The 12,288-nt window shown below is 38.8% G+C and overlaps 1 protein-coding gene across 1 annotated transcript in view; it reads left to right on the forward strand.

Moving 5' to 3' along the window:
- LOC149109108 (uncharacterized) overlaps positions 1–7,388 on the forward strand; it is a 9,471-nt gene extending 2,083 nt beyond the window's left edge. The window contains exons 2-7 of the mRNA XM_089293960.1: positions 1,457–1,598; positions 2,652–2,736; positions 3,247–3,830; positions 4,280–4,475; positions 4,845–5,614; positions 6,231–7,388. Coding sequence (XP_089150086.1) covers positions 1,457–1,598; positions 2,652–2,736; positions 3,247–3,830; positions 4,280–4,475; positions 4,845–5,614; positions 6,231–6,922 — 2,469 coding nt within the window. The 3' untranslated portion in view covers positions 6,923–7,388. The remainder of the gene's footprint in view (positions 1–1,456; positions 1,599–2,651; positions 2,737–3,246; positions 3,831–4,279; positions 4,476–4,844; positions 5,615–6,230) is intronic.
- The last annotated feature ends 4,900 nt before the right edge of the window (positions 7,389–12,288 follow it).

The following is a 12,288-nucleotide window of genomic DNA, read 5'->3' on the forward strand; positions in this document are numbered from 1 at the left end:
TGAGACAAAAGAAAATTATAATGAAGACAACAAACAATATGAGTGAAAATCAGCGCAATATTTTCCTGAGTTGACGCTGAAAATTAGCAGCCTTAAAATGTTTCAATGTTTTTGAAACTCCGGTATTACGTTGAATATGGATTAGAGTCAGGTCTAAAAAAAATTCAGCGAGTGGTTTAAAATTCCTGCCCAATTTAAGAATTTTAGGGGCAATTTTTGATAAAAAGCAAAGTAACAGCCTACACCAGTTGATATTCAGGCCAATGTTAATGAAGTCAAACGGAGCGATTTCTCTGAAATTCTCACTCGAGGTAATTAGATGTTATAAGATTCATTTAAGGCCAGAATACCACCGAGTCAAGTCTTGTGGACATAGTGTGCAATAACATTTAAAACAGCTTTGTTTTTGTTGTATTTTGACACCTTGAAACTTCATTCGTAATTTTCTCGAAAACGCTCTTAAAATTTTTTTAAAAATTTCGCCATCAATAAGACAACTATGTCAAGTCCGAGATCCCGACGTCGTAGTTCCGAAATTATCCCTGGTGGCAAGTTATGCGGTCTTATGTAAAATGGGGTATGGCGTCATTTCGTTGCTATGGTAACTCAGATCTTGGTGAAATGTAACCCATTTGAAACTTTCGTATTTCTCTAGCACGGCACTAAAGTTTGATTTTCTGTTGGATTGATAATGCTGGTGCTCTAGTCCCTCAAAGCTGAACGGTATCGTTACTCAAAAATCCGATCAAGCCACCTGAAAGGCCCATTTTTTTCATTCTGGATGTTTTCAACTCGGTTTCCTGAAAGAAATGACGACCCTAGATAGATCGATTGTTTTTTTTGTTGTTGTTTTTGTTTTGTTTTTTTTTTTTCAAGCCTTACAAAACAAGACTGAAGAATGTGAAACTTTTCAAACATCGTCATTGATTAAGCAAAGGCTATATATAATAGGCTTCATTAAAAACTGGATCACTGTATAATGCAATCCAAGAGTTTTCATTGGCTTAGCCATCATGATATATTAACCATTAATTAAAACATGCTCTACGAATTTGGTAGGAGTAAACGCGTAATCATTGGGGGCGTTTTTACTTTTATTTTATTTCAGTTTTTTTATCGTTGGTACGTTCTTAATAAAACAATTATTCCACCAGCGCTTGTTGGATATGAGATGGTAATAGCCAACTCGGCTCCTAGCGCCTCGTTGGCTATCTATCATTTCATATCCAACGCGCGCTCGTTAAATGCATAATAGATCAATATAAAAAAATTATCATTTAGCATTCAAATTGACTGTCGTCTTATTCACAATCAATAAATACAAGAGATGATCATCCTCTCTTTCTATATATGTGAAACAGTTCTTCATTCTATTCGTTTTTCATACAGGTAATTCATTTGCTTCTTAGTACGCGTATTCTACAGAATTAACCCCTTTCCCATCTCACTGACCTAGGAGTTTGCTGGAAACACAGACGATGACACTGTTGTGTCACATGATCTTAATCCACCAATCATCACACGTTACATCCGTTTTCGACCGATCACTTGGCATGGTTGGATAGCAATGAGAGTGGAGCTTTATGGATGTTTAGAAGGTACTGAAAGAGCTTTCCTGCAATCAATCAATCAATCAATCAACCAACCAATCAATCAATCACTCAATCATGCTGTCAGTCAGTCAGTCAGTCAGTCAGTCAATCAATCAATGAATCAACTGAACGATCATTTAGTCCGTCAGTCAGTCATTCCACCAGTAAATCAGTCAGTCAATCAATTTGTCAATCAATCAGTCAGTCAGTTGATCAATAAATCAATCAATCACTATCAAGCAAGGATCACGAGTATCACTACTGTAGAATTTATAATTTCCAGGATATGTAACGTTAGATCAATCAATCACTCAATAAATCGAACTTTATTTAAAGAGGGTTACACTTAATACTTATACAAGTAATAAACCTGTGGCCCTCGATTAAGATTTGTTATTAATATTTTAAGACCTAAATCAAAAATCTACAAATACAAATATAAGAACATGATTTAAAAACGTTAAGAAGTTAAGAAGTAACTACTCGAGATTAACAGTTCTCAGTCTAAAAATAATTGACTCCATCTAAAATGTTTATGTAATAAATTCTTTAAAACTATTTACAGTTTGAGAGGTGCGTATTTTAAGGGGGAGGTGATTCCAACAGTTTGAAGTTCTTACAGAAAACGTGCGGCCACCCTCTTAGACCCTATTATTTCTAGCAGGTAGTATCGATAAATGCTAGTTCCACATGGCAAAAAAATTACGGTTATGTTTTTCTGCGTTGCAGCCAGGACCATTGTTCTCTGGCACATAAACACTGTATTTAGACAGAAAAACCGTTAATAACAGAGCCAATCATCGAGACGGTACCAAATGCCTTGAGCCAATGAGAACCCAAATTAAACACGTGATCGCTGTAAAGCGCGGAAAAATTTCCATCACCCAAATAACATTTAGTGTGTTCTGGAAAGCTTTTTCAGAAGAGGCCAAGTGGTCTCATCCGAAAGTTCTTCAGATTGGTAGACAATGAATACATTTATAACCGTGTCAAACTAGAATACAGTAAAAATCCCATTGTAAATGAGATCAAGAAATAAAATTACTTTTTCGTTTTCAGAGATCCCGTGTCCTTATCTCGGTCTGCAGAACACCTCAGATGTTGACGAAGCATTGCCATCTGCAATCAAATGCAAACTACACAGGTATATCAATTAAATTCGGCAGAATTAGCTAGATTAGCAAATTTAGAGTGATATTTGAAACATATACCTTAGTCTCACCCTTTCTAAACCGTTATCTTCCCCAGGAAAGTGCTACTCCAATCATTGTTTTTCGATATACATAATCTAGGAGCCTGGAACTAGATATTTGCCTACCTGTGATATCCAACTTTATCCGAGAAGAAAAAAATATATATGCACTGATTTTACCTTTAGTTGCTAATAATATAGAGCGCAAGCTTCACTCACTTGGCCAACAGCAATACAAATATATTAGAACAAAAGAAATTTCTTACATAAGAAAAGAGTTCAACTCCCACAGGACTCAACTCCCGCCGTTTCATTGTTTTGGAACGCCAATATGGCTGCCGTGACGACATGTGAAAACGCTCGATAACTTTTCACTTCACTCTTGTTCTCAGCAAGCGAAAATGCAGCGCATACTTATAGTGCCAGCTTTTAACAACCTTTTTCTATATACCCTCTCTTCAGACCAGACAAAGTTGGTTGTGCGCATGCCTATCAATATTACGGGTATCCGGGACATGTCGAGCCGGAACGAAAATGCGACGAAACTCATTACCTAGATATCTGCTCCTTCCAAGTAACAGAGTCAGGAGATCATGAACTGATTTGTGACGCTGAAGTTTGTGGATCATCACACCCTAAAATAGGCTCTATCAATCCGGACGTGGGAAAAATAACGAACTGGAAGGTTTCACCAAAAGAAACAATAACAGCTGCGGTGAAAGAGGCCGTCAAAACCAACCGGAAAAACGGGTTTGGTTTCCTGTTCATCAAATGCGGGGATATTCTTCAAGTGCTCACCTTCCCGCCGAAGTTGAAAAAGATTCAAGATGGCGTCAACAGAAGCAGTATCAACATAAACATTATCATGTTAGACTCTATTTCCAGACCGCATTTTTATCGAATTCTTCCCAGAGCTTCCGCGCCACTCCGGAAAATTTTACATGATCCTAACATCAAGGCCACTGCGATGGACTTTGAACTGTTCCAGAGTGTAGGTCAACAAACATTTGACAACTTACGACCATTCTTCTCCGGTGTAATGGAAGGTGAGTTCTGCAATAAAGAGATGAATTAGCCTTTTGTGCGTGAAATAAAATACCTTATCCTGGGGAGTAGGGATGGCGCAGTGATGAGAGCGCTCGCCTCCCACCAATGTGGCCTGGGTTCGATTCCGGCCCGGTGCCATATGGGGATTAAGTTTGTTGTTGGTTCTCGTATTGCTCAGAGGGGTTTTCTTCGGGTTCGCCGTTTTTCCTCCCTCCACAAAAACCAACACCTCCAGATTCCAATTCCAACAGAGTAGAGGACCGCATGAAAACCACCTAAGGCTGGTGTGGCTTCCTCTCTGTTATTATTATTATTTTTTTTTATCCTTACCTTATCCTTTAGTTATGTCTCGACAGAGGGAAGGGAAGGAGGGAGGTGGCAGGGAGAGACTGCAATAGGATGAAAGAATTGACGCTTGTGTATTGTCTGCATTTTTTTTGTTTTTCAGATGACAACACAATTGGTGACACAGCAAAGACCGTGAAGGCTCCACTAGGTGTAGAGGTATTGTTTGGGACCTTCAAGGAATGGGGCTATCAGACACTTTATCAAGAGGACCTTTGTTGGTATGACTGGTGGGGAATTGGCTTAGCGGACCTCGAAGTAAGAAGAATTCCAGAAGGACATACAGAATTCAGAAAAAGGTACAGACGCCAGAGCAGTGAAAGTAGAAGTTGATTTAATTTACTTAGAATAGTAGGTACACTCTTATTTAGGGATAACATAATTTGACCGAAAGGGTAAAGTCGTGCTATCTGCAGCCGTATTTTCGAAATACAGTAAAACTTGCCCTGCTGCAGAAACTAGATGGTCTTAGTAACTAAATGGTCTTAACCCAAACAAACATCAGTAGTTTCCCAGTTTCAGTCTATGTGACGGCGTTTCTGAAAGAAACTGTCGTTGGTGATTGTCATTTTGCACTAAAGTGAGTAAACGTTATCATTAATTAAAAAATAACTCCACCAATGAAAGTGCGCGTCACTGTAGGTTTAAAAAATTGAATTTTGTCTCAGGTGGAGTGAGTTCCAAAACAAGGTGCGTAAGAAACACATTGATGATTTTGGCTTGTTACATTTCTCCGGTACGGTGCTAGACAAGTACCACAAGACAAACCCCTACGAATCTCCAGCTCAAGTGTGCTTAAATGGTCAGTTCTTTAGCCAGTATTTCATGGACTACATCAACATGATGTACAACGCGGTTGCACGTGACCGCAGAGCGAAACCTTTGCTGTCGTTCATGCACTTTAACACTGGACATGAGCACACTGGAAAACGAATAGTCAACATGGACGCTAACATAGCCAAGTTTTTGATCAACATGGTTGCCTTTCCAGACACTCTTACTATAATATTTTCCGACCATGGTAACAAAAATACTCAGTACAGCTTCAACTCCGTGGAAGGAAGGAGAGAGGTATTCGACCCAGTCTTCTTTTTGATTGTTCCTGATGGCGTCGCTGAAAGACTGGGTCGCAAGCAGATGTCTGCTTTGGTCGCAAATCAAAAACGCCTTTTTACCTTGCTTGATGTACACAGAGCTCTTATGAGTGTGAATGACCCCGAGAAAATGAAATCCCAGAATTCTTTAGTTACAGGCATTTTTGCAGTTTTACCGGAAAACCGCACATGCGCAGATTTGAATCTCATGCCGCTGACCAGGTGCAAATGTGAGGGTTTCGACGATTATAATCCAGCCAGAGACAACTCGGATAGTCACAAGTGGCTGGCAGAATTTGCCCTTGGAACTTTAAACGACGCTATACAGAAACAACACATGGGAGGTAAATAATTACTTAAATTGTTCGTCTCCATCCTTGTCACGTGACGTATGGGAGGTGCAGTGACCTCATGGTTAGTACGCCCGACTCCGGATTGAGCGGTCTGGGTTCGAGCCCTGGCTGGGGACATCGTGTTGTGTTCTTGAGCAAGACCCTTTACCCTCACGGTTCCTCTCGCCACCCAGACGTGCAAATGGGTTCCTGCGAACTTAATGCCGGGGTTACCCTGCGGTGGACTAGCATCCCATCCAGGGGGGAGTAGTACCCCCAGTCGCCACTTGGCTTGTTTGCATACTTTATTTTACCACGTGACATGGGCACTCGCTACACAACAAGCAACTTGAATTTGTTTCCAGATATCTTAGTTAAGTTTGAGTCCGCTGCGCGTGGCGCACTATTTTAGTACAGTACAGATTTTATTAGCACTCCCCAAAGGGGGCTTTTCAGTACTAAGTTACATTAACACTGCTTCACTACTCCAAGAGACCATCTTAATTAGAAAGGAAGGGGGTTTAATTATTGCTGAATTCGCACCTCTCCGTCAGTCAGGGAGATTCCCTTGTGCCCATTGTAAACAATGGTAAACGTTGGCTTAATTTCATCTACTTTTTCCAATTAGGTGGGGGAAACTCAACTAAAAAATACGGGTATGGTAACTGCCAACGCTTAATAGGCAAATCGTTTACAAATATTGTGCAACGCTCTCAAGGAGAATACATAATGACGTCAATGAACTTACACGTGATACCGCCAACCGGATATAACGAGGATGAAGTTTTCAAAGTCTCTCTTAAACAGTACGCTCGAGATATAGACAAAGTTTGGTTGACAAGCTACGTGCGGCAGTCAAAGTACAGCAAGTTTAAGTCATGCGCAGATAACTCAGTTGACGTCAAGTTGTGCACATGCGCTAAAGATGAAACTGCAAGAGTTATGAAGAGTGGTGAAACGACTGCAAATGGTGTTCCACGTAAAATGTTTGGCTCAGAAACGATTGTAAAAGACTTGGACTCAGGCTGTCTTTTATTCTTGAGACGGAATTACGCTAGAGTTGCTCTTGCGTTAGAAGTAACGAATGTGTGCAGCGATCGCACTTACAAGTTTGAATTTTCCGGTTCGCCGGGTGAAAGAGTTTATTCGAATACGCTGCCTATTAAACTTGAATTAGCCCCAAAGACCTTTTATTTTTTAACATCAGTGAATAGGTATTCCACTAAAGACAGTTTCCCTTTGAATTTTGAAGCGAGTGTACAAGTGAGGGAAGAACATTTACAGGAATTCTCAGAGTTAGGAAAAATCAAAGTTTCGTGAGAGTAACATAAAAATAAAACGACAATACAATATTTTCAAGATTTTCAATCTTCATGTGGTAAAGCAGGTTTATATTGCGACCCATTCAATTTGATTTTAAACAAAAGAAGAAGAAAAATATTACCCCAGCAATTTTTTTTCTGATATATGCTCGATTGCTTTGACAAAGAATAAAAAGAAAGATCTCTAGAAAAGTTTGATTATGTTCACGTTAACAAATTGGGTCTATTTGACAATATTTTGAACTTCATGTTATTTTTTCACTTAGGAGAAGTTCCGCAGAACGTAACTGTGGTTCATGCACAACTGAAGAAGGAGAATATTTCGACTTCATGATGGGATATATTTTGGTGCATTGAGAGTACAAAATATAAGGAAAAAAGCAGCTTCAAGTAAAAAGATATGAAATTTAGGGAACCCTACGTGACAATAGAAATTAAAAAACGGTCGACGTAAAGAGGAAGAATGATCTTGTCTCTTCTCTCAGGCTATTCTAAGGAAAACGTCAAGTATTCTAGACGGAATGGGATTTTGGGGGGGGGGGGGAAGAAGATCCATCGCCTTCCACACGCTAAATAAAACAATTCTTTTTTGGTGATGGTGGGGTTTATTTGTACAAGTGAGGCCAGCAATTAAAAATACAATTCACTTGTTAGACTTAACTCCCCATGTTAAATCGAGAATCGTGCTTAAATAAGGTAGATTAGATTATTTATTGACTTTTTATTATTTCTTGTGTTGGCTGAACGGTCAGCGGCGACTCTCTTTTGCTGCGAGTTTCACAATGATTAGATAGACCTGTAACGCAGCTTTTGAGCAATATTTAAAATAGGCAAAATTTCACATTTTCTTAGTTTGCAACTCAGTAGACCTTTTTCGCTTGGGCAGTTTGTTGCTCCATTTCAGACCATGTGATGATTCTTCTGGGAATTCTTGCTTCAAATTTTTAAATAGTGGCGTGTATATGAATAAATAATTTTGACATGGATGAAAGAACAAGGTATCCAGAAAAAGTACATGACGTAAGTTTCTCCAGTCGAGTTCCGCTCCGCTCCGTAGCAAGGAGTCAACCTGTCATAACATTCCATGTCTGTCGTTTTGAATCCGATGAAGCTGGTTCCGTCCGACATGCCATATCTGATGTCACTATCTGCCATCTGTCCAATGCTGATGTCATTAGCTACTGTCATCACAACGGTCAGCGGAGTTCCATCCTCCAAAACATCAACAGCCACCAAAAGAACTTTTAAGAGTGCTGCATCTTTTTTTGGGCCTTCGCTGAAAGCTAACTGGTCAGTGGTTATGGAATGATTGCTATCGATGTAAGACGCATGCGTCTTGAGCCACGAGGGGGTCATGACGTACTCTTTAAATGATACCTGCCAATCACAAATTAAAGTCAATCTCGCGTTTTTCATTTATTCATTATCGAGGAAATTCAAAAACGAAAAAGAAGGAAAATTTGAATGTTTAAAATCGTCTTTTTTTTCTTTGCTTACTTGATAATAGAAGCTTAATGGCACACAAACTTTGACGGGGTATTCACTGTAGGCGTGGTCCTTTATCAGCACATAATCCCAGGGGTGTGTGTACCATCCAGCCTTTTTAACATTGCGTAACCGATAGCAACTTAAGGCGACTTTAGGCGACTTAGGGTGACTTAAGGCGACTTAAGGTGACTTCAGGCGACTTTTAAAAGGCCCAGAGTAGGCCTCGACATCAACGCCCACTCTTTCACGGTCCGGTCTTCAAACAGGATTTTAACAGTTTTATGGCCGTAACGGACTAATTAAACCTTCTAAATTAAAGCTAGGCAGTCAGATACAACTTTCATCGGTAGTTAAATGTTGAGACACATTGTCTCTGACACCAAGAAAAAATCATGGCACATGGACGTTTTATTCATTGTTGCTAGTCTTGCCTTGTTTTCCAGTTTGTTCCGTGTAGTATACTCTTTCTGAAACATTCAGGTGTAACGATTTTAAATCACTTAAGTTTTTGAGCCAACCTTGTTTCTGTGATGGGCAATAAAAAAGAGCTGAGTGCTGTATTAATTTCATTCTGAAAGGTTAACTAACCATTGTGCGATGAGGTAACTCTGAAGAAGGAAGTAAAACAAGTGTAAAATTTGCTATCAACACACTTTGAAAAAAACAAAAAAAACTGCTAGCTATGAATGGAAGTTACAATTCCTCTACCAGTGATCTTTCTGATTGTCTCAGTTTTATACCAAAAAGTTTAACTTAAAACTAGTTGACGGACGGGTTAACCTGAATAACTTAAATAAAAGTACCTTTGGTCTTGAAGCCTTGACCAACCGACATCTGTTCAGAGATGTACGGGTCCGCAAATGATCCCAGGACCGCGAATGATCCCGGACCGCAAATGATCCGCAAATTGAACCGCAAATGATCGCGGACCGGAAATGATCTCCATATTGGACCGCAAATGATCCCGATCAAAAAATAAGGAATGGCATGGATTTATATCAGAGGAAGGTGAGAACATGTACAACAATTATGAACCAAAAAACATGTTTTATCATTTTACAAAAAAATTTCCCACAGTTACTGTTTTGTTCTTCGAAGGGTACAGATCGTTTTCACTGTCACGCAATAAAAAAATAATAATAAATCGAAAACCAACCAATGGAAAAAGCTAAGAAATTGTGATGTACGCTATAGAAGGTAACTAAATAAGACACTTCTCCAAGTTTTAGGCCTGTGCGTTTCCCCAAACTTCAGATATTCGTCGTAAATGTTTCCCAGAAATTTACAGAGCCCAGTAAGAAAACGCCCTGTTGGTGTACATCCCGGGTACGCCAATATGGCGGCCGGAATAAAGTGTAAACATCTGGAACTTACTTTGGCTTTCTAGGCGACTGATTATCAGTACTAAACAAACAAGCATTTACATAAGCACTTTTCCTAATGCTTTAACTTCTAAAAAGGCTCAAAATCATGAGATAAGTATATATTTTTCAACAAACTCTATCGTAGCCTTGTGTCACGCAACCTCCATAACCCTGAAATTCAAAATGCTCTGGTTTTCAAACGAAGCACGCTAATTGTAAACAAATATAAATATACCGCCTCTTATGCCTGATGAGGATAAAAACACGTCATGCATGTGAAGACGATCTTTTGAATTAGAAGTCTTAGAAAAACACATAGTTGTAAACATTCTCGAAATCCCGGTGGCGATAGTAACAAACATCCATCAAACAGTTAACTGTCAAAACGAAGCGTAAGCCTTGGTCTTGCTTGCATAGTCATGAAGCTGAACTTCATAACTATAGCTTGGAATTTTGGCTTCTTATAATACTCAAGTAGTCATTTCCGAGGAATTAAAGCCCAAATACGACCAAGGAAAAATTACAAAATAAATTTGTTCAAATTTCCAGTGCTACACACTAGGTGTTTTACAGAATAGACGAACACTAATAAGAGTCAATCTTCTTTTATTCTGCTAACAACAGAACACTCGAACCACAACAACTTGCTCAAAGGGCACGTGTTTACAATTGGGGGGGAATTGATAAATCCCCCTCTTAGAACTAAATGTCATGTGATAACGCAAGAATGGTCTAGAAATATCACGCAAGGAATGTTGAATGTGATGAAGCGTTGTAGGCTTGTGGGTCTACTCAGGTGACAGCGTCTTCTGTAATAGGTGCTTCATGGTTAGAGTTTAGTTTAAAACTTTAGACGAATGGCGTTGACAGATAAAATGTGATTTAACAATAACACCGAATATCAATGTTTAACAAAGGAGGATATGTAGCGTATGTTGCACTGATCATAATTTTACTGAGTTGGAAAGTAATGCAAGCCAAGTCGTGTTTTGATAATTGAGTGGTGATATTCATAACATTGTAGTTAGCAACAAATTTAAGTCGAAAGTATGAAAAAAAAGCAAGTTGTAAGCCACTATAATTACAAGATGGCTTTAATAAAAACATCGGTATTCACGTACGCCAATTCCCTATCCACACCATCCCACCATCCATGCCATTCCTTATTTTTTAGTCGGGATCATTTGCGGTCCCTATCGAGGATCATTTCCGGTCCGGGATAATTTGCGGTCCAATTTGGGGATCATTTGCGGTTCGGGATCATTTGCGGGCCTGGGATCATTTGCGGACCCATACATCTGTAATGATCTGGCTTATTAAAAAGCGTTTAGACACTGTGTAGTAATCTACCAACGTCTACAACTATAAATATGAATTGAATTGGGTCGAAAGAAGTAAAAAATATTGTGAAACTCGATTAAATATTAAAACTATTTGTAGATAGCATTTGTACTTTTCATATTATGTTTAAGCTGAATATTGTGTATTGCTTTAGTACCCAAATGTTTCAACATACGTAGATTTCCCCCCTATTCTATTTAAAGCGCAAGAGAGCTTTTGTTGAATTTTCAGTACGTGAAAACATTGTAGACGGATTAGCTAATTTAGTTAGCTCTTCCAGATTTATGAAAGTGGCTTTCGATGAAAGCAAGTTGTCAGGACAATACATTAAGCCCAGGGAGTCCATAAATTTAAAAAGGGAAAGTCTTAATTATAATAAAGACCTGTTTAAAAATTGATGGCTAGTTTTCAGTGAATGTGGCATCATAGTGATTTGCTTTTCATATGAATATTTCGCGGCATGATCACCTCTCTGTTGGAATTATTACTAAAACAAAATATATATATTTTAATTGGAACGTTTCGTTTTCTGCGAGAATGGCTTGAATAAAAAGAGGATTTTGACAGCCTTTCAGAAGCAGTGCGAACTTGGTGGTAACCTCTACCAGATGCTCAAAAAGCATGACGTTCGATACGAATCCAGAGGCAGAGTACTTTAAAATAACTTGCTATCCTTTTCAGTGAATGCTGGAGCACAGCTCACAAAGGAACTTCCATTGTAAAGTTTATTATTAATTATAAATTGGTTGCTAAGGAAGTCGTACTCGTTATGGAGGCATTGAATTCGAAATGCGGTACACTTACAAGCTTGAATTGCAATGTACCATTTTTTGCAACATTTCTCTAACAGCTATACTTTGAAGGATGAATACTACCACTGTGTAACAAGTGATGCAACAATAATGGTATCATAAAAATGCCCAATCATTGGTAAACAGGTTGTCATGTGAATGTGATCATTCTTTTCATATAACAAGTTACCATGGCAACAATACAACCTGATAAAAACAACCTTAATTTTAGTTTTAAGCGCTTATAACTCTAAAGCGAACTCGGTGACCCCCATTTTTTACTGTTGAATTGTAATAAACATGATAAGATGCGACTAGGTTTCAGAGCCACCTTAAATTTTCGAAAAACTAAGGTGGCTCTAAACCCTCTACACAGAATT

Source organism: Orbicella faveolata, unplaced genomic scaffold (genome assembly GCF_042242905.1).
Source record: "Orbicella faveolata isolate gen_17 unplaced genomic scaffold, um_ofav_v1 contig_25, whole genome shotgun sequence".
Lineage (NCBI taxonomy): Eukaryota > Metazoa > Cnidaria > Anthozoa > Scleractinia > Merulinidae > Orbicella > Orbicella faveolata.